General features: G+C 49.9%; 1 protein-coding gene across 2 annotated transcripts; it reads right to left on the bottom strand.

The window, feature by feature from the left end:
- CRHR1 (corticotropin releasing hormone receptor 1) lies at positions 1–27,498 on the bottom strand (the record flags this gene model as incomplete). Of its 2 annotated transcripts, none has more annotated exons than XM_084222297.1 (13): positions 1–141; positions 793–834; positions 1,019–1,154; positions 2,875–2,960; positions 4,015–4,087; positions 5,426–5,486; positions 5,738–5,891; positions 6,371–6,491; positions 6,839–6,945; positions 7,871–8,004; positions 9,171–9,290; positions 19,317–19,401; positions 27,457–27,498. In XM_084222297.1, 13 exons carry the CDS (start codon positions 27,496–27,498, stop codon positions 1–3), a joined length of 1,302 nt encoding a protein of 433 aa, XP_084078423.1. The 2 variants fall into 2 exon arrangements, with proteins under 2 accessions (XP_084078423.1, XP_084078424.1); XM_084222298.1 differs by having other exon boundaries at positions 7,919–8,004.

Here is a 27,498-nt window from a genome sequence, read left to right as displayed (position 1 = left end):
TCAGACAGCCGTGGATTGCTTGATGCTGTGGAAGCTGACACGGGTGGGGGAGGTGGGGATGGACATGGCCCTTGCCACACGGGCACGGATGGAGTGCTTGTCCTGCCACCGGTGCCAGCGCTTTCGTACGGCCGATCGCACCTGGGCGAGATTAACGAGGGACATTTGGTCATCACACAGAGGCTGTGCAGAGGCACCAGCCATCCTTCTCCTCAGTCCTCCAGCCAAAAATGGATTAATGATATGTGATTTACTAACAAAACAGATTCATGCAGGGTAAACTTTCCTGAGTCACTAAAGGTGTGGGAGCATTTGGAGGAGGCAGAGGAAAGAGCTGCCCAGATATCTGGCCCCAGGATTCACTTCTACTCTCAGCTCCTTTGCTTTCTGCCGTTTGTGTTTTGGGGCAGAGTCTGGGAGATATCCTCATCCATGTGCAATCCACATGTGCATGGGGCTGACCCTGGGGAAGGATTTCCCTGGGATGGGGAGGGCCCTTGGCTCTGCTGCACCAAATCACACAGGTGCACCATGAGAGCATCTGTCCTTGGGGGTGGATTTTCCTCATTGAGAGGAGGAGACAGCAGCCATTCCTGTCTGGGTAAAATCAGGGGCTGCAGATGTACCTGGGGCTGGAGGTGAAGCACTAATTCTGATCACCAAAGACCTTCAGATGGGGAATTAGGGACTAGCCTCCAAGCCGTGTGCAGCAGTAGAGCCTTATACTGAACTTGTCTGCTTGCAAGGAAGGGTGTAGACGTCCCCCCAAAAAACTCAGCCCATTGTGCTCACCTCACTGTTCAGGAAGCAGTAGAAGACAGAGACGAAGAAGCCCTGGAAATAGACAAGCAGCAGAGTCACAGCAAACAGGTACCCCCGAGCCAGGAGCTTTGGAACAGCTCTGGGGTTTGGGGATGTCTGGTTTTAGGAAGGGGCAGAAGTGGAATGAGGCACTAGCCAGGATGGGCTCCTCCTTGGTGAGAGGACTGGGATAGGAGCCAGTGTGAAGGATGATTACCTGGAAAGACTCCAGAAAGGAGTTGAAGTAGATGAAGACTATCCTGGAGATCTCATCCTCCCCAGGGTTGACAAAGAACAGCATGTAGGTGATCCCCAGCAAGGGCAGCAGCACCAGTGTGGCCTTGACTGCTTTCCTAGAGAGAAAACAGGGACCTGAGCTGCTACAGTGCAGCCCTGGGCACAAGGACTCTGCCTATCCCACTCCCAGCACGAGCATGGCTTGGACTGGTCTGCTTGGACTTGAAAATCAGTGAGTAGGGGAGGATGGAGCCAAGTTGGGCTCCATCCATTGGTTTTCCAGTGCAGTTCCCAAGGGACTGGGCTGGTTTGAGCACTTGGCCCCTGCTCTGCTTCTCCACCCAGAAAAGAGCAGTGGAGAGCAGAGGCCTGACCTTGAGCTGGCATGGAATGATTGCGTGGCTGATCTACAGCTCAATTAAAAAGGAATTAAGGAGGGTATAATAACTCATACCCTTCAACACAAGTTTGTGAAAACCTTATCTCAGGTAATTAATTTGATATCTTGATGAAATTACAAGTACAGTTTGTGAAAAGTCATAGTGCTGATACAGAGGATATGGGAAGGATTGGGGCTTGGCACCTCATTCTTTTGGATCAGGGGATGAGAACAAAAGTCATGACTTTTTGCTTAAAAATCCTGTTAATGGATAGATTAACAGCAGATGGTCATCTCTGGAGGGTCTGAGCTGGGCAGGGAGGGAGGCTGGGACCTGTTTTGTATCTCTGATTTAGAGAACAGTCCGTGACACAAATGGGCTGATGACATGAAGGAGCTGAAGGGAACCAAGGACAGGAGATGGAAAACTATAGTACAGCACATTCACTGGTGTAGCTTTCCCAATAATAGAACCAGAATTTTTCCTTTCTTGTATGGGGATACAGTATGGGTAAATGAAGGTGGTATAGAAGGTAATCTTATCCCCCAATGAGATGCAGCTGGACCAATTACTAAAGATTAGAAGCAGGCCTGATCTTAACAGGCCACACTGGTAGCTAATAAGAACAAGTGGTATAGAAGAGTGGATTGGTGGGATCTGGGGAGAGAGGAGTCAGATGACTGCTGTAGGGACCAGGAACAGACAGTGTATAGAGGAGCTGTGTTGCCAGAAACTTTGAGGAGGTATGAAGCTCTTGCGATATGAAATCCTTGCATTATAATGACAATAGAACTCATGATATCTAAGACAACACTTTCTCAGCTGTAAAAGCCACCCTCCACCTCAAAACAGCTTTTCTTGACCTGGCATACCATGAGATTCCCCAATTCCTGCCCACAAAATGATCCAGACAGAGGCAATGATGAAGCCCAAAGTGTCTTCTATCTCAGGTACTCTGGGGAGCTGCTCTGACCGTGCACCTCTTACTGCAAAATATTCCCCAACAGGCAAGGAGGGGTTAAATCTTCCTGCCTTGTGCTGTGGGAGTACTGCCTTCTTCTTTACAAGGAGGTGTTGGGGTGGTATCGATTCATCAGCTTCCTCAGCTTTTTCTTTTCTGTCAAGCAGTGATTTAATTCTCACCTCCATGCCAGGATTTGCAGCTTCCAGCCTGGAGAGCTCATCAGGTCCCACCAGAACAGGCTTTTGCAAAGAGACTCAAATCCCAGGAGTTCACTTCAAAGGCAGAAACAGCCATCCACACTCTACATCATGAGGTTCTCCCTGGCCAGATTTAATGACCATGTGCCTCTAAAGATCATTTGAGGTGCCCTTAGGTGTCTCTCCATACTCCCATCCCCTTGCTACTTGGCTAATGGGGCTGTTCCCATCCCCACTAATCATGAGAGAACCCAGTTCCTAGGTTGACTTTCAGCAGGGTTGCTCATGCTCTTACCTGTACTGGATTGTCTCTGATGTGGTTGAAGCTCGGAGCTTTGTCATGAGGATTCGTACAATGTTGAATAGAAAGATGAAGTTGATCTGGAGGAACAGGGTCACTGCTTAGTGTCTGCTCCCTCAGTATTTCCTCCCATTTCCTCTGCAACGGCGGGGGGAGAGAAGGGGGAGCCAGGGGAAATGGGAATGTTTCCTCTTGAACCCAATCTTCCATGTACCATGAGAGGATGTCTGCCTATTTTAAAAACACTTGAAGTGTAAGATTTAGGAGTTTGGTCAGGGGTTCAGGGCAGCAGGGCGTGCCAGGAGATTGCCAAGGAAGGACAAGTGCTAAAGGAATGACTGAAGGTGAAAAAGCAGAGAGAGGGGAAGAATCTAAGGTAGAGAGTGGATGCCATTACATCCAGGGTCTGCCTGGTCACTCTCTTGGCTGCCAAATTGCTAATGAGGGAACAGGAAGGAGTCTTTGGAGCTGAGCACAATTGACAGGACTTAGTAGTGGTCTGGCTGCCTGTCAGGCTAAGAAATGGGAAGCAGGATCAATTATTCCATCATGCCAGTAATTTTTACTCCCTTGAGTTTTCTCAGCATTGGCCAAGGAGGAAGGAATAGTTTTGGGACTTTGTGCATGGCTTTCCCCCTGCAAACACAGGTTGGACCCCCAGCCTATGACCTGCCACCTCTGCTCTTCTTTGTCCGTCCCTAAAAGACAAAGCCCCATCCATATGACCCTTTGAGATCAAGTACAGCTACTCAGCTGGGGACCAGGAACAGAGGTGGAATCAGTATCAGGTAATGGAGTCAAGGATCCCAGGCTTCTGCAAATGCTTGGCAAAACATCCACCCACACCAAAACAGTGCCATGGCAAGGATGGAGGGACATGGGGCATGTTGGAGTCTGGTGATTGGACGCCCTTGTCAGAGTGAGGTTTCCAGGCTCCTTCTGCAGCCCACCCCGAGACCAAAATTACTCAAGGGGCAGTTTGGGTGAGGGGCATTGCTGCTGTGGGGCAGCAGAACCAGCCCCAGCAGAAGGATGCTAAAGGAGGGGGGGGCAATACCCTGTACAGAAGCAGCTGTGACCCAGCTGCACACAGAAGGCCTCTATTTAGCACACAAAAGGTCACTTTCCTCTTACCAGAAGCACCAGGATCATGGGGCCTTGGTAAATGTAGTCAGTATAAACACCTGCTCGCTTCCCAAACCAGCACCTGCAAGACAAGGACAAGCCTGACATAGGAGTGACCTGTCCTTGCAGTCTCTGTAAGTCACTGTCTGTGAGGTGAAAGCACTAAAACTCAAACTGCTGCAGCCATTGTGAAATAGCTTCCCTGGGAACTCAGTAAAAGGAGGTGTGTGGGGGCTTGTGGGAGTGTTGATGGGCCCCATACGGATGTGGGAGCTGGTTCTTGCAGGACAAGCAGGGACACCCTCCTCATAAAGGAGGTGACTGTCCCCACTCTGTTCTGCATGGGGGCAGCCTCACCTTGCATCCTGGGGCAGTTTTGGGCACAACAATGTAAGAAAGATCTGAAGCCATTAGAGAGCATTCAAAGGAGGGACATGAAGATGGGGAGCAGTCTGGAGGGGCCACATGAGAAGCAACTGAGGACACTTGGAATATTCAGCTGGGGCAGAGGTGACTGAGTTTAGACTTCATCAGGGGCTGCAGCCCCTCCCCAGGGATAGCCCCCATCTCTGCTCCCTGTGACAGGAGCAGGACCCAAGGAAATGGTCTGAGGTTGTGTCACAGGGGAATTTAGGATGGATATCAGGAAAAGTTCTTCCCCCAGAGGGTGCTTGGGCAGTTAACAGGCTCCCCAGGAAATGGTTACAGCCCTGAGGCTGCCAGAACTCCAGGAGCTTCTGGGCAGTGCTCTCAGGGATGTACAGGGTGGGATTGTTGGGGTGTTTGTGCAGAGCCAGGACTCCGACTCGATGTTCCTTGTGGGTTCCTTCCAGCTCAGGATATTCCATGATTCTCCATAACCTCGCACACAGGTCTGGGTTAGCTCTGTCCTCAGCAAACCCGGCAGGAGCTCACACAGGTTTATCTCTGTCCTGGTAGATAACCTTGTCAGGGTTATTCAATCAGTGCCTGTGTGAGTGGCACGGCACTTCTGCAGTCAGCAGGGAAAACTACCTCTGGAAAACAGAGCCAGCTGCCATTCATCTCAACGGGCTACTTTGAACTTCCCACTCTGGGATGAACTCTCAGGTACCTGTTAAGACCTTCATCAGCAGGTGTCTGTGAAAATGGCTCAGGTGGGGGTAATTTAGATCTCTGCTAGTTAAAACCCAGCTCCCTTTAGCAAACCTATTGTAGGAAATCTGGTATAATATCTTTTTCCCATTAAAAATCACATTTGCCTTTTGAGGGAAAACCAGCAGGGGCAGGACTTGTGCTGCAGAGAGGTGAAAGGTGGGATAAAAGAAAGAATGGAAGAACATTATCCTTTTTTTCCTCCCTGACAGAATTCCTGACACAGCTGATCCCTGAGGATTTGGGATAGAAAAAAGAATAGAGGAATAAGAGCAATCAGGCTCACTTCTCATTGTCGTAGTAGAGCTTCCCAACGGCCCAGGCAACGATGATGGGAAAGGGGATACCTGCAGGGGAACACAGAGGTGAGTCTCAGAGGTGCAAGGTTGCCACAAAACCACAGTATAACAGGGGTCCTCTCACACAAAAAAGACCCAGTGAGATGAGGTGTCCGTGCAAATCAAGTGTCCATCCTCCTGCTCCTGGCACCCTTTTCGCAGCTCTTTGTGTGCAAGAAGAGCTGGAGCAGAGGCTGGAGGGGGCATCAGCCATCACTAAACCCTGGGTACCATTGGGTGAGGGGAAGGCTGGCACTCACACCAGCCGATGCAGATGAACATCCACTTGCGGAGCTTGTCCGTGGAGTACGTGAGCACGATGGCCGTGTGCAGGTAGCAACCCTCGCCGAACATCCAGAAAAAGTTGGTGACATGGAAGTAATTGTAGGCAGCAGTGACCAAGCGGCACCAAACCTGTCAGGAGATGTGGAGCCTGTCAAGCTCTGTGTCACAGTGATGCAATTGATGCACAGAGCAGCACAGACCCCGGCAGAGCAATCAAAACTGTGTTTCTCATACACATGGGGTGCCTGCCAGCCACCAGCCAGCCCTATTTGTCCTCTGACCTTGCTTTTGTAGCCACATTTTAGTGACTTCAACCTGAAGGAGAGTAGGTTTAGGGAAGAAATTCTTCCCTGGCAAGGTGGTGAGGCCCTGGAACAGGCTGCCTAGAGAAGCTGTGGCTGCTTCATCCCTGGAGGTGTCCAAGGCCAGGTTGGACGGGGCTTGGAGCAACCTCGGATAGTGAAGGTGTCCCATGGCAGGGGGGTTGGAACGAAATGATCCTTAAGGTCCCTTCAGCCCCAAACCACTTTGTGTTTCTGTGATCTCCAGGGTCCTCACACCCCCCCAGCTGCTCAGGACTGGGCTCAGCCTGGAAGAGCTGCACCTACCACGTTGCTCTCATGCACCTCTGGGTTCATAGTGAGCTGCACCACGAACCACGTGGCATTGCGTAGGATGAAGGCTGTGATCAGGTTCCAGTGAATGATGTTTCTCAGGCACCGGATGCTCCTGGAGAGGGGTGGAACAAGGCACCATCAGAGCAGGGGGACTGGGGACAGTGCTGTTTGTGCAGCTGAGTGTCTCAGTTGGGACCCCAAGGGTGACCTGCTGGGACCATGCCCTGGGTGAGGGGGTCAGGAAGAAGACCAGGAGGTGGAAGGCACCAAGGAGGACCCTCTGCCTCCATAACTAGATGCCTTAAAAAAGCAGCAAAAGAAAAACAACCCTGAGATAGTCAGGATCCCTCTGGCCAGGAGGGCAATGGCTGTGGCAGAGTAGATGGCAAAGCAGAGGAGCTGGGTCCATCCCTGCCTGAGATGACCTTGCAGGAACACAGCAGCAGGTTTGTTACTCACCGCAGGCGCATGAAGAGGACAAAGGCCACGAGGAGGGCCCCCAGCGAAACACAGTGGCCCAGGTAGTTGATGATGACAGCGATGTGGTAGTGCAGCTTGCTCTTCTTCTGGGAGTGGGGGAGATGGGCAGAGGGTCAACAGCAGCCCTGCTACTAGCACAAACCCAGCTTCTCCACCACATCACCTTTGGCAGCTGCACCTCAAATTCTGGGCCCTTTTTCAGGAAGCAATTGGAACTCACCCTGGGACAGGACAGTGGGAATGGAAGGAGATGGGGCTAATGTGGGAAGGAGAGGCACCAGCCTAGTTTCACATCTCACTAGTACCAGAACAGCTCACTGGATGGCTCAATGCTGCGACATCCCAAGCCCTCCTCTGGGGAAACCCTGCTGGAACTTAGTTGAGCTCCCTGGAATCTTATATCTCAATTCATCCCCCATTGCCCTGGGGGCAACTGAGAGGCTAAGATGAATTTGGACAGAGGAAAGTGTGAGTGATAATTGAATTAATTGATCACGCCTGCTCTTAGGCACTCATCCAATTGGTAAATAAGTAATTAAGTGAGTGAAAAAAACATTCCTGGCGAGAGATATCAGCATGTTAAATATCAGAGTTGATATCAACTGCAAATGAAAAACTCATAGCTCTTCTCTGCTTCAGGGGGTGGCTTGATCTACTCAGGGGCTTGATCCCCATTTTTGTATCTCTTTCAGATTCCTAAATATTTCCTTTATTTCATTGCCAGCAGGGAAGGATGGGGTTTTCACTGAGTGGAGGGAGCTGCAAGAAAGTGACAGGGCTGATCTGTACCCAGAGGCCCTGAGGACCTCACCCTGCCAATCCTCTTGGATTTTTAATGGGGATGGAAACAGGCATGGCTTTATTTCTGATGGAGAATAAAAAAGCAAATCAAGAAGGGGTCATAATTGCCACGTGCCAACTTTATCACTGGAAAAGTTGCTGCATGCTCAGCCCTCAGCTCCTATGGGCCATTCATGGCCTGGATGTTGTTGCCTTTCAAAACTCCATCATCTGTCTCTTGCCCTCCTGCCAAGAGCCCAGGGACTCCCAAGCTCTTACCTCTTCACTGAGGATCTCCTGGCACTGGGAGTAGTTGACACGTGCTGCCCAGCTCCCGTTCGCAAGGCATTCCCTGTACCCATTATCTGAAAGAGAGAATGCCCATCCAAGGGTTAACAGAGCATGGGGATAGGCACAGGCATGTGACCTGACTGTCACTAATGCAGGGCATTGGCACCAGGCCAGGCCTGGCATCCTCTGCTTTGACGGCAGCTCAGCTACTGCTTTGGTCACAATTGCAAAACCAAAATCCTTGGAATATTTCAGACCCGCTCAAGAGCTTTGGGTCTGCACCAGCTCTGCCCTTGGTAGTGGGGGACCCCAACACCTCCTCACTTCCAGGGCCACACAGGGATGCAGTGGAAGCAGCACCAGTTCTTCTCTTCTCTTTCACTCTGCTGTTTGCTTGGGTGATCATGTGCCAACTCAGGCTCCCTGCTGAGATGGCAGCATGAAGTTCCACTTCTCTCCCTGGATTAGGAGCTTTTTTACCTCCCAGCAAGGACAGTAGGCGTCAAGGCTGACTGGGAAGGAATGGCCCAGGCACCCCAGAGAGTCTGTCATTGGTGTCAGCAGTGGGGCAATGCCAGCACTGGGGTGAGACCAGGCTACCATTACAGGAGGCTGTGAGCCTCATCAGGGTGATAGGGTGGGAAGGGCTCAGAGACAGGCTCAAGTTGTGATTAATGCAGAGAGGCTCCTACAGCGGCACAGGAGGCACCACAAAACTGGAGCTGTGTGTCTGTGCCATCCTCCATGGCTGCAAGAATGTGCAGGATGGAAAAATCTATGTTTTTTTGTGAGAAGCAAGGTGTTTCTTTCATCACAAGCAGCACTTGGGTAGTCAGAAATTCAGCCTTATGCTAGGAATGACTTTGGGCACTTTTCATATCACTACATCCTCTATTCCCAGCATGTCCCGGGCAGTGACAGTGTAACCACCTGTGCTAGGAAGGGAGGACGTTCAAAGTCCCCCAGTCTTTGCTCAGCCAGAAGCTTCAGGCCTCTGTAACCACCCTTCAAGGGCAGGGCAGGATTACTCCTCTGCCTGTGCCCCCAAGATGGGGACATCAACCCTCTCCTCCTCCCAAGATCTGCTTATAAAGTTGCTTCTCTGAAACGATCCTCCCTGAAATCTGGGGCCTGAGGTACTGTTTTCTTTATGGTTGATGAGCTTTGTTCCAGAGGTGTATTGTCAATTGTGTCCCAGCACCCTCGCCTGCTGTGTCCCCAGCAGTGCTGCTCCTCTTACTGGTGGTGTTGTACCGCACGCCATAGAAGTACTCGGGGCAGGGCCGAGCCACCAGCTGTCCCACCGCGCTCCGGGGCCAGCATGTGCCGATCAGGTCCACCGAGGCATTGCACTGGGGACCTGCAAGGACAAAGTGCACAGGGTTAGCAGAAAGCAGAAGTGTATGGGCCACCATGGGCCACTTCCAGGCTGTTGAAAGGTCAGGATTTGCCTGGAGAGCTGGGGCTGATGCATCAGCTGATGGGTCACCACAAGCTCAGGCCCCAGAAAACCCTCAGGGCAGGCACCAGATGGGGCCTGTGCAAGACTTGCAAGGGCTGGTTGAATCATCATGGGCATGACTTGTAGCAGTGGGAACAAAGCGACACAGACCTCCTTATCGAAGTAGATCGCCTTATTGTAAAAAATCAGCCCCTTTTTATACCTTTAATCTCCACCTGACATAACTGAAACCAAGCCCAGGCCTAACAGAACTTAACAGAAAGAGGGCACCCATTGGCTGGCTCGGCCGCAGTGCTGCTGGCCACACATCCTGTCACCCAATCAGCTTCCTGCTCCTACACTGCCCACGCGTTCCTCCAGCCAATCACAACCTCACTCCCAGCTGTCACTCAGTGACTCTCTCCTGCTCATAACTGCCTCTCGGCCCTCAACCGCCTCCCACCCGTCCGGCCTGCTGCTGTGCCTTCCCACAGGGCCTGGTGAGCATAAGCCTTAGCAACTTTAACAATTGTAACCCCATATCCAACAATAACTATTACTCTGGTCCTGTCTAAAACTTCTGGCTAAGCCAGTAAACTACTAAACTAATGTCTAAGCTCAGTTCTGGCACAAACTTAGTTTTAGACCTGGCTTCCAAGTCCCCTGGTGTAGGTGAGACCGGAGAAACACGGTCGGGACGGATGGAGATGAGAGATCTCTGAAGCCAGGTCGTGGAACTTGGGGTTTATTGCAAAGGGCGTGGGTGCAGGGCCCTGCTGGGAGCTGCCAGCTGCAGCTCGGAGCAGGCCCGAGAGAAGAGAGGGGTAGAGAGGATGAGAGGGTAAGAATGTAAAAGGCAAGAGCTAAGAGCATAGAAAAGTAAAGAGTAAGAGCAGGAGCAAAAGACTGAAGTTCCCGTTACAATACAATAAATCATCTTCTGTGTTAAATATTCTGATTCTCACTAACCAATCCAGTACAACATACAAATCCTATAGCATTTACATACAGCCTATAGAAATCACTACATTGCCATACCATGCTACATTTTAAACCCTAAAAACTACTCTTCAGACCCCTTCTGCCAAGCTGGCAGGGTCTGCTCTGACCCTTGGGCCTGTCTGCAAGCAGAGGGTATTGTTTCATCCAAAGGGGATTGCCTTCAGCCACCCACACCATTGTTTTTCCGTTGTTCAGTAACTGAGGGATCTCAAAGCTTTCATTTCAATCTCGCTTATAGTTTCTATATTCTCAAAATCTTTTGCCAGACAATCATATTTGTAAGGCTTTCCTGTTTCATCTTCCGCAACACCCTGGCTCTGGTTTCCCAGAGCCATCCAGCCCCACAACAGGCAATAAGCCAGACTTGCTCTTCCTCAGTGGTGTGTCCAGTCTGGTTCTAAGTCTCTCCAAACATTTCACACCTCCTGGCTGCAAAATCTCCAGCCATTCCTGTTTGTCTCTTCCAGTCTTTCTCAGGTAGAAAACTCCAAAGCTGCTGCTATTTCAGATTTCAAGGATTTGTGTGCTTTTCCCAGCTACACAAGTGTGCTAATGTAGGCATTAGGTAGGCCAGATTGCAGGCTTTTTAATTTATAATTTGTGTATATTTAGAACAACATGTACTGTAGCTAAGTATGTCCCTGCCTCATCTCATAGTGAGGTCGGAAGCACAATGGCTACAATATCCATATACTACAGTCTAAGGTAAGCAGGAAATGGGTGAGCAGGAGATGCTGGAAAAGGCAGAGTTAAGTCCAAAACACTCCTGGGTACAAGAGATGTTTGTGCTGCTTGCACAGAGACAGAAATTGCCACTTCCTAACACAAAATACCCCAATTCACAGCTCCTTGGTTGCAAAAACACAGCGTTTCCCCTCCCCCGGACTTGTGGTTGTTCTTTGAATGCCTTTCCCAAAAATTCCTGTGGTTGGAGCTGGCTAAAGAGTGACTAAAGGACAAAAAGCATAATGCTGTTGATGATGATGATGATGATGATGGGTTTTATGGAGGAATATTTGTTTTCATCAATTATCTGAAAAATTGACTCTGTTATTTTGCGATGTTCTCTGAGAAAATTTTCAGGGCTTTCAGTGTCTTCAAATATCTTAGCAAGGGAAAACAGCTTCCAATCATGTGAGCTGGGGAAGCATCAGAGGATGGTGAGTGTTACTTTCTGCCTACCATAGCTTGTAGGGAGAAATTAATTTTAACAATGACCTTTGTTTTAAGCTTTGCTAATGTGTAGGGTTGCTGTGGCAACGTTCCCTTTACATTAACTGTTTTAAGCCTGTATTTTGTAGGAATCAAGGTGCCTTTTTTCACATGTATGTCTGTGCCTTCCTGCATCCATTTGAATTTATTGAGCTCCTTTGTTGTTTAGATGAAAATTTGACAGAGAAATAGAGGGTCACAGTTAAAAATTTTATGGTAACATTCATCCTTGTAAGGGAAAAACAACCAGTAATTACTTGAACTAAGGACAAAGTTAAATTGCAAGTTCTCTCCCTGTTAGCCACTGAGGTGAGAAGCTTCGTGAATGTCTGGAACAGTAAAAGCTTCATTTGGAACAATGCAGCACAGGAAAATGGGGCTTGCACAGTACTAATGGCCATGGCAGCTCATGCAGCTATCACAAACCCTCAAGGGACTGGTAGGTCTGGGCACAAACTCTATTTTCTTTGCATAGTCTTTTGCTTCAGTTTCCCTCCTGCATTTCAGGGTCTGTTCTGGGGGCAGACAGAGATTGCTCAAGGAGGACAAACAGGAAAAGTGAGTAATTAAAAAGTCAACAGGGCCAGAGGGCAACAGTGATGATACTCTCCACCAGTAAAACAAACCCACAGCAATGCCATTAATAACCAACCCAAGAGAAACTCATGGAAATGATGTAGCCAGACAGAGGTGCATCATTCTGTGATACCTCTGCTTGAGGCTGGATTGAATATCTTCACCTTTCTCCAAGGCACTTGGTGGGATGCTGCTTGGCACTCTCATTAGGGCATGACAGGATCCCACCAGACACCAAACCCAGTGGGTCCCACCAGTCCCACCACAGAGAAGGTGCACCAGCATCACCAGGAGCTCAGCCCTCCTCATGGGTCAGGGTGGTGCTGTGGGGTGACATTGGGGGCCTGCAGTCAGATGAGAAGATGCTCAGCCAGGCTGTTGGATGCTCCTGGACCTCTCCCTGTGCTTCACCCCCATGCTGCCACTGGCAGCATTTGGAGCTCTGTCCCACCACGTTTTCATCTACTGAGTGGCCGTAATATTTTCCCAGGCTCACACTGAGAAAGGCTTGATGAAGAAAAGTGGCAGAAAGCAGATGCTGGTCTTTCTGCTCTCTCCAGCATACACAAAAGAGAGAAAAAACCTCCCCTGATGGGGAAGTGATAAGTAAAACAATGAAGACAAAGAGTGCCATGAGGGCTGCAACATCCCCTTTGCCCAGCACAACTCCCTGCTCCAGGTCCCCTGAATGGCACCTGGCTCCCAGCATTTAGAGCATTGTTTAGCATGGAAATGATATGTGTCAGTACTGGATGCTTCCCTGCCTGCTCCCTGGCCCATCCGTGTTTGCAGGGAGACTATTCTCCAGGTTCTGCATGCGAGTGCTTTGGCTTCTCAGCTCCATTGGCAGCACAGGTTTAGTCTTTGCAGATTTACAGCACAAAAGGTCAGTGAATTTCCTACCTGCACTCAATTCCCCTAATTTGGCTTCTTTCCACACAGAAACATGGTGTTTGGAGGAAGAAGGAGCAGGCCTACTTTGAGACAGGGAATGAGGCACAGGGGAAGTTGCTCCAATCCCTTCTCACCTATTGCCTTTGCGTTGTGCTGCTCTGAAGCAATATAAAGCTTCTTCTGAAGAAAAAAGTATCTGCCCAGGGACTTAGACTGAGACAACTATATCACAATAACTGTCTCAGGATAACTGTAGCAATAGTCCATCTGTTTCAAGAAAACATGCTTTTCCAGCCTGCTCCCACCACTCACAGAGACCTTCAATATGGCTCTGAACTAAAGCCATGGAACCATGTGACACCTGGCAGGGTAAAGCTCTCCACTCCCAGCTAATCTGCCAAAAGATTTTGACCAAATCGAGTATGGATCATATTTACCCTGGTCCAGCAGTACCAGATGTGTGGCCACAGTGCTCTTGAGCTGGTGCCAGTAGGTCTGAAGTATTATCATACCATCAAGCCATTGCTGGGATGCTCTGGAGAGGAGTAAAGCAAAGCACATAACTGTGCTGGTAAACACATCCTGCTTTACCCTGGGCAGAGCCGTGCACCAGCACAACGTCCCAGTTTGCTGCTATGCACAGACACTCTGAGGGGTGGAAGGATGAAGCCTCTGTCCCCTTCTATAATGCAAAGGGGCCTGGAGAGATGATGGAAATCTGAACTACGTGGCTGGGAGTGATATGGTTATTTATCTGAGGTGTCTCAAGAGCCTAACAGCTGAAAGTTGTTAACTCATATCACTACCTGTCCTGAGCTCTTCTTCAGCCATAGTCATCTCTGTCCAGCCCTGATGATGTCCTCTGTGACCTCATTGCTGCTGCTGCTGCCTTGAGCCTCTGGCTCCCTGAGAGTGTCCCCTGTGTCTCTGCTGCAATATTTGCATTTGCAATCAGGGCTTCATCTCCACATCTAATCAAAATACAACTCACTGTGATGTCTGATGCATCAACTGCGAAATTGTACAAAAATCTCTTTATGCCTCCCACGCAGCTCCACCAAAGCAGTGAAGAAGAAAGACCCATTTCACACCTTATTGCCCCAAAACAGGGGCTGCCTTTGGGGGATGCTTTTGCTTCCAGGTGCTGAAGTGCCAGGGAGGGGTGGCTGGGTCAAGCTGCAGAGTCACTCAGATGTTAAATGCTTGAGTAGCACCTTGAAGCATTGAGGAAAATGGCACTGGGGGAGAATTTATATTAACATGGGGTATAAATTGGGGTGGTGGAGCTGTTTGCCTTCACTGTGAGCAGGGGGTCAGTGCTCAGGATGGCTGGGAGCAGCTGTGGCTCCCTCAAAGTAGATCCTTGCTTACACTCTGCCTCCAGCACTGGTTTCAGTGGCATTGGGGGCTTCTATTTACCTTTGTAAGACTCCAGTCCTTAAAAATCCTCCCAAGCATTCAAGTTCCATGATCCTTGATGTAAAATAATTACCCAGGCTAATTAAGCATTATGATAGCTTTGGGCCGTTGTAATGAATTTTTGACTTGTTGCTATTCACCGTCACTGACTGTCCCCTTGGGTCTTTGCTGCTGCTCCAGAGAAGAATAAATAAAAGGCACCAAACCTAGCTTGTGCTGTTGATATCTGATGCATCTGCTCAATGTTGTCACTTATGATGTTACATGTACAGATTTACAGCATATATGTGTGTGTGTGTATGTATGTATGTATGTATGTATGTATGTATTTAATGTATATAATGTCATGGGTTGTGTTTGGGGCTTATCTTGTTCTCCTGACATGAACCACAGAGTGTTTGGAGTTGTTTTATAACTAAGTGTGGCAGGAAGTTCTTTATTCCCTGGGGTTGGCTGGGATCTGGTGGTGGGTGAGTGAAACATCAAAATCCTTCCCTGGCAGTTTTCCCAGCAGAGCCTTCTAGTTTGGCTACAACTGAACAGTCTCTGGCAGTAACTTCACTGCATCCAGTCCAAAGTACAGTTTAACTGCTGTAGCTGCTACTCACACTGGGGCATGCCGGGACACAGTTTCCTGCTGGAGAACCTCTTCATCTTCCCTCCTCGACTACAGTATAATCTATGAATATCAGTGAGTTGCTGTTGACATCCCTGTTTCTCAGATGATGGAGCAGAATGGCCTTATTGACACCAGTATATATTTAAATCCACTAGGATTTTCCATATAAATGAAAGTTTTGTTTCCCAAAACTACTCAGTACCATGTCTCTCCCTCAAGTCCCTACCTAGACTACATCTTTAACCCTTGCTCAGCTCCTCATTAATATTTCTGCCTCGATGGGAGAAATGCCAATGAAACTGAAAAGAGTTGCTGATGTTAATTTGACCTTTATGAATTTAAATTCCAGACTGACCCCAGGGGAGTTAGTGAGTGAATGAAAGAGCAGTGGGACGAGGCCTGCTGGAGCAGCATCAGTGCTTTGGGAGCTGAGCTGGAGTGGAAAGGCTCTTGGTCAAATTGTCACCTGTTGTGAATGGTGTTACCAAACTTATCTGATAGTGCCTGTGAAGGATATGTTCTCATCACTCTGCCTCTTAGCCTAAGGATTTTGCTGTATCTGGAACAATTAGATTTGCCTTATTTAATGCAAAGCTACTCTCCCTTTCCCCCTTGGAAAAACCTTGTTAAAAACCCACAGACATTTCTTTTTTTTTTTTTGCTTAGCTTTGGTGTCATTTTTCTTTCTTTAGGTGAATTGGCACTGGCGTGATACATTTCTTTCCTGACAAGGAATTTTCTGTGCTCCCCTCCCTTTCCTGAGCACAAACACAGGATTGAGGATAAGAATTCATCATGACAACAAGCTTAAAGGAGTGGATCATGCAGCCAGGACCAGAGGGGGATGTGAGCAATTGGGTGGCAACTCCTTGGGCTGATCCAGGCTTGAGAGCCACGAATGGCAAAACAACCCTTTGAGAGTGCTCCACGCTTGTTCTGCTTGAGTGCTTTCTGCTGAGCTGCTTTGGAAATGCCTTATTATTAATTAGGAAGAGGCTTTCCCATCTTCTCAGATTCTCCTTTCCCTCCCCAGGGAAGCAGTCCTGCAGCTGCAGGAAATGCTTTGCCCTGGTGGATGAAATGACCTTGTCCCTCCCTGACTGACTTTGTGACACAGTGAGAAGCAGCTGCACACAGACTGTGGAGAGTTGAAATCATCAGCCAGAGAAATCCATGGTCTGAGTCAGTCCATGGGCTGGGAGCCTTTGGGACAGCACCTGTCCACACCAGACAAGGGATGCTGATCCTCATTGTGTCCCTTTTCAAGCCTAATCTGAGACTTTCATGGCTTACAGATGTTTGGGGATGCAGCTGACCTGACTTCCTGAATACACCACATTGACTTCAAGTCCAGCCTGATACTCCTTCTTCGCTGCTACTGTGGGAGGCAGCTTTCACCTGTCCCAGTCCTAGCCAAAATCAGGGGCTCACTGATAGGAATTTTTGATGGATACCTAGGCTATCAAGTTGGAGCATCACACTGAGCCTGAATTCCCAGGGATATCACCCTGCACTGGGGGCTTGAAGGAAGATGGGTAAAACCATGGTGATAAGATGTCTGTGCAAGGGGGCCCCCGGCCGGATAATAATTAGCATAGACTCTATGCATTTACAGAAGGCAGATCAATTATTCTTTATTAAGAAACCCATTGCTTTTTTTATACCCTAGTTCACTTCAGGTAGACCTAATTGTTCCTTCAATCCAAACACCATCACCACTGGCTAATTAATAAGCCACCCTTTGGTAAACAAATTGCCATAAAACATTCCACATGTTCACAACACCAGGTGCAGCAAGTTAAGGTAAGAATTGTTTCTCATTCTTTTCTCTGATCTACTCACAGCCTGGGAAAGGTCTGTTTCTCTCTGTGGCCAGAGAGCTGCTGCCACAATGAGAGGGCAGGACAGGAGAGCTCTGTGAGGCTGAGGTGCTCCGTGCCTGGGATAAGAGTTTGCACCACCTGCCCCCCCTGAGCCTGGACAGTAACAACCCTGTTGTTACTGTCTACCCTCCACACCACTGCTGTGGCAGAGACTTTTCCAGCTCAGTGCACATGCTTAGAGAATGCTGCCATCCTGGTGACATCACTGTCTAGCTATATATCATCTTTAAAACTGAGAGATTAAGGGACTGGTGACCCAGGAGTGGAGGAGGGCCCATGGTGGGCTGTGTTTTGGAGGAGGGATGCTACACAGAGGCAGTACCTGTCCATGCATCCAGCAGATCCCCTGATGGGCCATGCACTGGGGGACTGCTGGGCTCGTGTTATCAGCATGTGTTATTTCCCAAGGGTTGTGAAGACATTAACAGATTAAGTCTCAGGGCCCTGCTGCAATTCTCATTAGCATCATCCTAACAACTCGTCATGTTAAATAGCTCAAATCAAAGTTTCCAGTTTAGTAAATATCCCTCCATGGGAATCGCTGTCTCCATCAGGCAGGGCTTAAATGGACCCCAAGGACCAGGACTGGTGCTGAATTCCACTTCCCAGGCAGACATAAGACAATTAGTTTCACTTCTGCCTCTTGTTCCAAGTCTCCTTCTCCAGCTGGAAGTGGCTCTCACATGCCCCAGCCCCATCCAAATGAGTTGCTCAGGAATTGCAGGTTGCATGTGTAGAAACAATGGATAATTTGCAAACCTGAAGCCTCACGTTCTCCCCTCTGCCATTGAGATGGACACCAAGGTGCACTAAATCCTGCTTGCAATCATGTGGATAAATCCCCACTGAGCAAAGCCCAATCCTTGAAGAAAGCAGCGCTCAGTGCTTGAGGTGGTCATTCCAGGGCAACCAATCAGCAAACCACAGCAGAAATTCTCCCCCCTTTCTGACCTCTCCCTTGGGCTTGGGAGGTTCCAGCAGTGGGTGGAAAAGGCCATGAGCTGGGCATGAGGATTCTCTGGGACCTGCCTGCTGCCCTGGGTCACGATTTATCACAGCTTAACTTGGCCAAGGACAGGCCCTCGCTGAGCAGAGTGATGAAACCTTCAGGGAGCAAAGCACATGAGTGATGACTAAGTTTCTTTTCTGACCAGACATCCAAGCATTGCCATTCCACAGGTAGCTTCTCCTGTCCCCTGGCTTTCTGCCTCCACCTCGTGGGCTTGGGAAGCCTCTTGCAGGGTAAGGTAGCCTGGATTTGGCCAGAAACTGGATCAGCTGGTGCCAAGATGAGATTTGTTAAAAAGGAGCTGTTAATGCTGCTATTATTAGGTGGTGAGCAGCCATCCCTCAGCTCTGGGTCCCCATGGCCATCCCTCAGTGCCCAGTCCTGTGGCCACCTGTCAGTGCCCAGTCCCCTGGCCATTCCTCAGTGCCCAGTCTTGTGGCCACCTGTCAGTGCCCAGTCCTGTGGCCATCCATCACCTTGACAGAGAGTTCCTTGGTGCCTGCTCTGATTCTCATTCAGTCACGGAAATCCAACACTGCAGCATCCCAGAGCTGGAGAGAACTTTTCTCCTTGTCCCTGTGAGCTCCACTCCTTCTCACACTTCTCCTCCCCCAAAACTTGTCACTGAACCAGACCTGTCACTGCTGAGGTGACATCCAAGTCACATCCTGAATATAGGCTAAAAGCCAGTTTTGGCACAAGCTCTGACCTGATTGGATCAAACCCATGTAAAATGTTGAGTAGGAGTGGGCTGTCCATGACCTGCTGCTCCCACCCATCAGGGCTGAGCCAGCCCTGGCCATAGCCGTGTCCCCAGAACCTCTTTGTGACTGGTGGCCTCCCCAAGTGCTCAATGGCACCTATGTCAGAGTGCTGGGGGGCAAAAGTTTAGCTGAGCCTGGAGCCATGGTGGCCACACTGCACTGGTGACATGGTCTCCACAAAAAGTGAAAACCTCCAATCATCATCCCTGGGCAGAGGGATGGTAGAGGAGGCTGGACGTAGGGACCAAAGTCCTGGTGTCCCTGGGCATGGCATAGAACAGACAGCCAGCCCCTGATGTCTCTTTTTCCATCTCTTCCTCTGCCCAATAGACATTTATTTTCTCTGTTTTCATCTCCTGAGATCTGCACCTTCTATCTGCCACCACTGTCACCCTGCAAGGAGGCTGCAGCAGCACCAGCAGAGGGCTGTGATGCAGCACCTGCACATCCGTCCCACCTCCCCAGAAAGGATCCATGCAGCAGCAGATGAGCCCAGAGACATGCCTGATACCCTCCTGCAAGCACTGGATCCCTGGGGGTGGCTCAGATGGGCTGGGGGACACTCACCAGTGTGGTTGGTGACAGGTGGCAGGCTCTCGCAGTACTGCTCCTGGATGGAGGCTGCAACCCAGCTGTCCCAGAGGAGAAATGCCTGCATGGGGAGAGAGCAGACAGGGTGGGGTTATATGTGCAATATGCTGCTTCCCCTTCCCCAAATGCCTCCTTGGGTCAGATCTGAGCTTGCCCATGTCTGGGTGGGTACCACCCCCAAAGCTTGTACAACGGACATGTACCATTTACAGGATGGCTTCCTAGGGAAACTGTGCTTATCTGAGCTGAAGGCTGGGGGACTGCTCTGTTTCCCACCCAGTGATCCTCTCCTGCCTTGAATACCCCCCATAGCAAACCCTTCTGCAGCTCCTGCTGAATCATGGAACCTCTCCTATTTATCATTTTAATCAACACTTCTGGGTTTGCCATCTTTCAATCCTGAGAGCAGACAGGGGAAACATGATGAGCCTGACAGCACGCTTGGATTTTCAATCCCTTACTGAAATCACAGCCTTGTAAGCTGTCAGGGAGAAGATGTTCATACACATCCTTAAGGAGTTCTGATCCACAACCAGCTCTGGCTAAAGTATTTTTTTCCAGGAGAATTGTCAGCAAACACCAACGTTCCTATTGAGTTGGAAAGCACTGACCACGATCTACCGAGCTCTGCTAAAACTCTGTACAAGGAGCTATTTTGGAAAAATGATTATTGAATTATTGTGCCTTTGAAGGAGTTTGGAGAAACTAAAAGTGAGAAAGGCAATTGCCAGGATGAAGGGATTGCAGGGATGGCAGAGGGATGGTGCTGGTGGTCTCACAACTCATCACAGTGCCAGATGAGGGGAGGAAGGGACCTGATATTTTGCACAAGAGGGTGACACAGGCTCATCCCCTCTCCTTCACCAGCACTAATCATGGATGAGGCTCAATTCCACTTCTTTCACCTTCAGCGAGTGACCAAACCCCCTGGAGAAAAGTCACTGATTAAATGACAGAGCTGCACCTCAAAAGACATCACATACAGATCCCTTGGGAAACAGTCCTGAGCCTGAAGACAGGAAGGACTGCACCTCCCCTGCTTGCAGGCAAGCTTCCAGCTCCGCGGGGACAACCACCTCTGCCTTCCCCATCAGCCAGGCTGATTCCTAGTGCCTGACCCCCCTTCCTGAGTGCCATTACCTCGCAAACTGCTTTGAACACAGAGAAGACATTCCTCCTCTTGTCCTTGAGCCATAGAAACACTGTCTGCTCTTGCTGGCACACCCAGCCATCCTCATGCCTTACCAAGGCATTAACAGGATTTATTCAGACACAGAGACAAGCTCAGCACCCACTTGCTCTTTTTCAAACAACTGTTTACTGCCTTGGGAAGCTGGTTTTGACAGCAAGAGAGTTGTCAGGCAGACATATAAATGGAGCAGAGAATAACTGCCTTGTGTGACTGCTCCAGATGGCCCAGAGGATCTGGCTGCTCAACCCTGCCCTGGTGCAAGAGCTGTTTGGAGCTCCTGGGTGCTGGTCCTACAGAAGCCCAGCACCTCCTGAGTCTCCTTTCAGAAAGCTGAGACCACCCAAACTCCAGACAGGGAGGAATCAAGGTGCAAGGAGTCTGCTCCCCTCTGTGTTGATGCCAACAGCTGGTGCCCACCACACCTGGTGGCTCTTGACTTTGGCAGATGGGATAGAAGGGTTCTACCCAAAAGATGCCTGGGATGATTTGTCTATCTGAATAGGCTTTCAAGTGTTAATTGGATGTGTTTCTTCTAATCCCAGCCTGCTCCAGCCTGGTAGTGCACATTCTCCTTCCAGACACAGAGGAGGTCTTGGCACTGAGCAGCACATGGACCAAGCAACAGCCAGAGAGGGGTGTGGATGGAGCAGTCACTGGCTCTTGGCAGGCCTTGTAAATGAGCTGAAACAGCTACAGAAGGAAGAAAAAAAGGAAAAAAAGGATCCCCAAATCAGAACTAATACTAAGAGTTTTTTACCAGGCTCTGAGTCTTGTCTTATTGCAGTGTGGCCAAAGCTCTTGGTAGAGGCAGAGTTTTGTCCCACTCCTGTCAGCATTTTGAGGGGAATATGCAGGGGTGCTGGCAGCTGCAGGGGGATTTGCCCAGTGAAAAAAATTCTTATTGCTGGTTGCTGTTTTATCTGTTTCGCTCTTTGTGGGTTAGTGCAACCTCTCCCTGCGCTTTTACAGAGAGAACAGGTCAGAGCTCTGTCCTTGAGGAGCTTCTCATGACAGAGCATTGCTGCTCTGTAAGATGCCACATGGTGCCCAGCAGGGCCCAGCCTGGCCAGGAGCCAAGCTCACCTCAAGAGCCCCAACACAGCAGTGGGTCGTGCTCGGGCCAGAGAGGGGCCGTGTTCCTCCGCCCTCCTGACCCTGCCTTCACACAGCTATGGCAGATCCTGCTCTGCAGGCAGGAACACCTCTGTGACCTCTCTCAGCCTGCCAAAATCCTGGAGAGCCTCAGCTGAGCTCTCAGCTGTCCGGGAAGGAAGGCAATCTGCTTCTCTGGAAGCAGCCGCTTTGCACAGTGCTCCCACTTAGCCAGGGGAGCTGCTCCCACAGGGATGGATGATGGTCCTGCCAGGAGCTGCATGGGCCCCGTGTGTGCACGTACTGGCAGCAGCTTCTTCTTCATCAGGAGCCATCATTGTCTCCCCTGTTGTTGCCTTAGCTCCCTTCCAGGCTCTGTAACATCCGTGTTTTATACACAGACATGGTTCTGGTTTAGTCTTGGACCTCATAGAGCACCAGCTTCTTCCTTTCATCCCCACATTTTCTGTAGCAGGACCAGCCCCCCCAGTCCTCACTGCACAGCTCAGACGCTGACACTGCTCCCATGTTTCCTGCATCCCGCAGAGAGCAAACGTCTGCTGTGGTTGGTGTCCCATCACCCACCATGCCAGGGCTGTCCCAGAGGGGAAACTGAGGCACTGAGGACCACCTGCTGCAGGTCACTCAAGCTGTGGGGCACCGTGTGGGACAGATTTCTCCAATCTGGACACGCCAATCGTGTCCTGGTGCCACCAGGGCTCCAAAAAACCCCCCAGCTGTTCCTGTGCCTGTGACGATGGCAGGTCCCCTGGGCCAGGAGATGCAGCATCATGGACTAGGACAGTGTCAGCTCATCAGCACTGGGAGTCTGGCTGCTGCTGTGGGGGTGAACAGCACAGTCACACACGCATGGCGTCAGTCTCTGTGACCTGCCACTAACCTGGCAGAAAAATTCAATTAATAACAATTAGGAATTAATGTCCCCTTGCGGTGCTTTTGCTCTCCAAAGCAATCCATGGATACTAATTAATACATTCACATCCAACTGCAATATCACCCCCCGCACTGTGCTACCTGGAAACAAGCATGTGTGTCCCGTTCCCCCCCCTCCCCGCACTATAATGTTGCCTCAGAGAAGAGGGGATCTGCATGGCAGGAAGGGCTGACAGCTCTGAGCACGAGATAGATGCCTTGTAGCCTAATTAGCAATCTAGGAGGTCTAGTGCGAGGGTCTGTAATTGGAGAGTGGAGCGATTAGCGAGATTGAAGCCTGGGATGAAGCCATGGGAGACAGGGGCTTTGCACAGAGCTGGGGAGGGCAGTGGGAGCAGTGGACAATGGTGGCTACCGTGACCTTCCTGGGAGGGGGGACAACACCATCCACTCTGGAGTTGTCCTTGCTGTAGGGACCTCTCTGACCCTTCAATTCTGCTCCCTGGCTTGGCTGGGCTTGCTGCCCACTACAGCACTTGATGTGGAAGAGGAAAGACCTCCTGGAACACATGGGCAGGGAAGGGCTGAGCAGCTGCTCTCTGGACTTTTGCTGAGGGTCCCCGGGGCATTAGGCTGGGATGGAGCCTGTTCTTGGCTCTGAGCCTGCAGCAAAAGGTGCCAGACATTGGGTGTTAAATACAGTGAGTGTTAAAAGAGCTGGATGCCAACTTCAGATGGCAGAGCAGCATCAGTGGTGTGGGGAGGGAGCAGCACACGTCCTGCCAGGACTGCAGCTGGAGGCGGCCTGACAGCCTGAAAGACTGAAAGAGCTGCCCCTCAAATGTGCTTGGAGGTGCCTCCAACCCCCCTGTGTCTCCTGCCTTCACTGCAGGGGATCTCTTTGCCTTTGTCTCCTCTGACTTCCAGGCACTGTTTTCTGCAGCTGGGGAGCTTCTTACCTGCTCCACCTTGAGGGCTTTCGCTTGGAACACTTTCCAAATGAAACCTCCAAGCAGCATCTGGTCCATGAAGGACCCTCTTTACACCTCTGTCTTGGACTTGACAGTAACCTGCTTTGCCAGCCATCACCTCAGGGTTCCTCCAAGCCCCTTCACTGCCCTACCAAGTCCCCGTTGCTCCTTCATTTCTCTTCCAGAGCCCCATCCCCAGCCCTGCTATCATCGAGACATCAAGGCAAAGCTCAGGCAATGGAACAAGGCTCAAAGCAAGACTTGTGTGAGGATTTTCCATGGCTGGTGTTACTCAGGGGGAGAGCAGGCAATGAGAACATCTCCCTCCTCCATCTGGCATTAAAATCTGTGAGTTTATTAATTTATCTATATTGGAGGGCCAGTCCCTGTGGTGTGTAAACAGGAGCTTTGGTGAGAGTGTTTATTCTGTTTGGAGTCTCTCTCCAAGTGTGCTGGATGCAGATCCTAACAAAAGAATATCAATCAGGGCTAAATAAATGCCCTGTAAAAACTGATTTATGAGCAATTAAAGGTTTTCCTGGATTAAGCTCAGGTCTCCCTCGCTTGCCATAAATAATTTGGATTTCATTTATCTGTCAAGAGAGACATGAATTTTTGGGGACAGGTGAAAAAATGACTAATGGCATTTGGATGTTGGAAGCTAAAGGCATCATCAAGCTGGGGAAGGGCACACAATCCATGCAGCGCCTATGGGATCTGGATTTGCAGGGGCAAAGGCTGCTGAGAAAGATTGGTGTAATGGACACAAGCCTGGGGAGGGCTGTTTTTCTAAGGCAATTTTATTAAACTGTCCTCCTGATTGTACATGTGGAACTCCTGTGCATTGACAGATATTTTCAGTTTGGGATTGGACATTTTCCCCTCCAGTTCTGTCCCAAAACCCTCATCTTGACTGCTCCAAACCCCCTCCTTCACCCATCACCTTTTTAGGGTTGAACATCCACAATTAAATTCCTCATAATTTTTTTTCTGGTTTATTCACATTCACAGCTCAGGAAATCTTGGCCACACCAAAGCTGCATCTGCCACTGCTTTTCCAGGGTGGATAGTGCAGATTTCAGGGTGGAAGAGGGACTGTGATCTGCAAAATACCAACACACTTTGCCCTTGGCCATTGGAATGGAGGCGACTGCTCCTAGGAGGGTGACTGTAGATAAAGCAGAGAAGGAGGGTCTCTTCATAGCTCAGAATACAGTTAGGGAAAAAAGGCAAAACAACAGATGGGCCCCGGGTATGTTATTCCATCTTCAGAAAGAGCCACCCTCTCCTGAGTGACAGCTCTGAGGTGTCGGACAATGGCTCCTGGGCTCCACTTTGTGAGGGAATTCCATGATTTGGGGGTTGATTTGTGCTTTCTTTGGGTTCGAAAACTGTTCTCACAACAAAGCCATGGATGCAGCCTCTCTAAACACTGCAGACTCAATTGCAGCTTGAGCTTGTCACTCACAGTGAACTTCTAGGCTAACCCTGTGCAGGATTTTGGGTGAGCAGAGCTGGATTTCAGGGCAGGGTTGAGCTGGTGATGCAGGATATTCTGATTGTGTTCCTATACATCCTATGGTGACAGTGCAGCTATTCTGGGAACAGACTGTGCCTTTTCCATTCACTTCTTTGCTAGAGATGCGAAACCACAGGGATGATTTCATACACACTGAATCAACTCCTGCTTTTAAGGAAAGCGAGGACTGGAAGAGATCCCCAGGGTCAGCATGCCCTGCAACTGCAGCTCTGCATCTTATCCAAGGATTCGAGCATGGAAGGGGCAGGGGCTGCTTTTTGGGTTTATTGCTGCTGGAGATGGTCAAGTGAGAGGAGAGGGGAAGTTATCCCACCCTCATCATCAATCCCTGATTTTTCATAAAATGCTTTTTCAGTTTATAAGCCCCAGAAGTGTAATTGGCTCCTGACAGAGCTGCAGGTGGACTGGTTTATTTTTAATCACTATTCTAGTTTGTTTTAATGACTTGCAGGGTGCCAGGGAGCACTTGGCAGCAAGTTTGGCTGCCTGTCTCCTAGTTTGTCTGTTCGACCTCCTGAGGCATGTCTATTCAGTAAAGCAACATGGGCAAACCAATGCAAAAGTGGAGGTGCAAGCCAGGTGCATGGGGAACACCTAAACTGTGCCAACCCAGTATCAGCAGAGGAGGTTTGTCCCTGCTGAGCTCTGGGTTGGAGCTGGGCTGCTGCAGATCTCTGCACTCACAGGCAGGACAATGCTGCATCTAGGTACACCTGTTTGCAGGGATGCACTCACAGCTGGAGTTTCATGGTCCTTTAGCCCATGCTGTCCCCAGGAGAGGGTTGGGACTGTTCTGGAAAATTATCTGAGTTTTGAATGCATGTATTTATAAGGAAAAATAAGACAGCTTGACTGCAAAGGGGGGGATGGTTGTAGATTGGCTGTTTCTTTTTGAAGCCAGCTGGGAGAGGCTTCTCTTTGTCTGGTCTGGTTTTTGTGACACCCCCCCCCCCTCCCCCGTCCTGGTCCTAGCCCCAGCACGGGGGTGTTTTTGTCTCAAACTCTGGAAGATTTGTGAGGACTTGTTGCTCCACCTTCACAAGGAGAATATCCTTGGGGAACACCTGGGGATGGCAAGAGATTCCCCTGAGCCTAAGGAGCTTTGACAGAGGATGGGAGCTCAGCACCTTTGGTCTTCTTTTGGACCACTTTTTGCTGACTGAGGTTATTAGGAGCTGTCATGCTCACATGGCTGTCCCCACCAGGACATGACCGTACTGCACTGTGCTGTCTCCACAGACTGGCCAAGAAGGACCTGGGCTGGGGGAAAAAAACCTGCCCTGTCTCACCCTATTTCTTACATCAGAGCCAAACAAAACCTGAACCAGGGAATGTAACAGCAAAAGAGCTCCCATAAATCCTACCAATCAGGTTTAGTGGATTGCAGCAATAAGAGAGAGCAGCTGCTCAGAAGAAGAGTTTTTAGAAGCAACACCCACTAAGCAGGGGGAATCCTGGTGCACATCAGCTCTTCTCATCATTTAGTGAGAACTTTCCTGGCCCAGAGGTGCAGCTGATGTGTGAGGTGCACAGTGGGGTGCACAGCCTGCAGGGTACGAGCCATAGTGGTGCCAGTGGGGAGGGCTCTCCCTCCACTTTATCTGCTGTTCTAACTCTGCAGTCCCAGCTGGGCCACTGAGACACCATTCTGCAGCCAGACAGGCAGATTTGCTCTTTTACCCCTCCTTGACACAGAGGTTTTATCAAAAACCTGATCATTTTGTTTAGCTGCCACTATAGGCTTGTTCAAATAAAATTCAAGATTTCACTGGAAACCTCTTCATCTCATTTGTCCAGAGTTTGGGATTTAAACAAGCTGAGCTGTTTCCCTCCTTGATGAGCCCTCAAGGAGGAGGAATAATCCTTCTGACAAAGCATTTGCATATTGTGCAGATATGCAAAATTAGCAGTGGCTACATTTCCACAGCGAGCAAATTAGAGAGAAAGTCTTGTGCTTTGCAGGTGCAGGGCGGTAAAGGAGAGGGTTCCTTAGAAAATTAATTATGGGAGGTACAGCTGGAGTCTGTATTTGCATTGTCCACATCCATCACACCCCTAGAGTGGCCACCCCCTCCCAGCAGCCTGGGAAACTGGTGGCAGCTGGGAGGTGCAAGGCTGGGAGTTACTGGGAGCCCTGGGCTGAGCTCAGGAGGACCTGGCTGCAATTTTCCTCCCTTTAAATGGTCCTTTCACTCACTTCAGCCCCCCTCCCTGATACTTTCTGAGCATCACGAGCTCTTGCCAAGCTCCAGTGGCTCGACTGGAGGAATTCTCCCGAGGGCCCTTTGTGTTGCGGTTTCCCTTTTTACTTTTCCCTTCAAAGAAATTGAAAAGTCACTGCGGAGAACGCGGTCGATGCACGGCGCAGGGGTGATGGGGAGGGGGCAGAAGGGCCCTTGTGGGAGAAGAGGACTTAAAGCATCTTACCTGCAGGAGGAGGAGGAGGGCAGGACGTAGGCTGGGCACCAT

This window comes from Fringilla coelebs (genome assembly GCF_963513975.1).
Source record: "Fringilla coelebs genome assembly, chromosome: 27".
NCBI lineage: Eukaryota > Metazoa > Chordata > Aves > Passeriformes > Fringillidae > Fringilla > Fringilla coelebs.
Note: the sequence above shows the minus strand (reverse complement) of the source record. Positions and strands in the feature narration are given on the sequence as shown.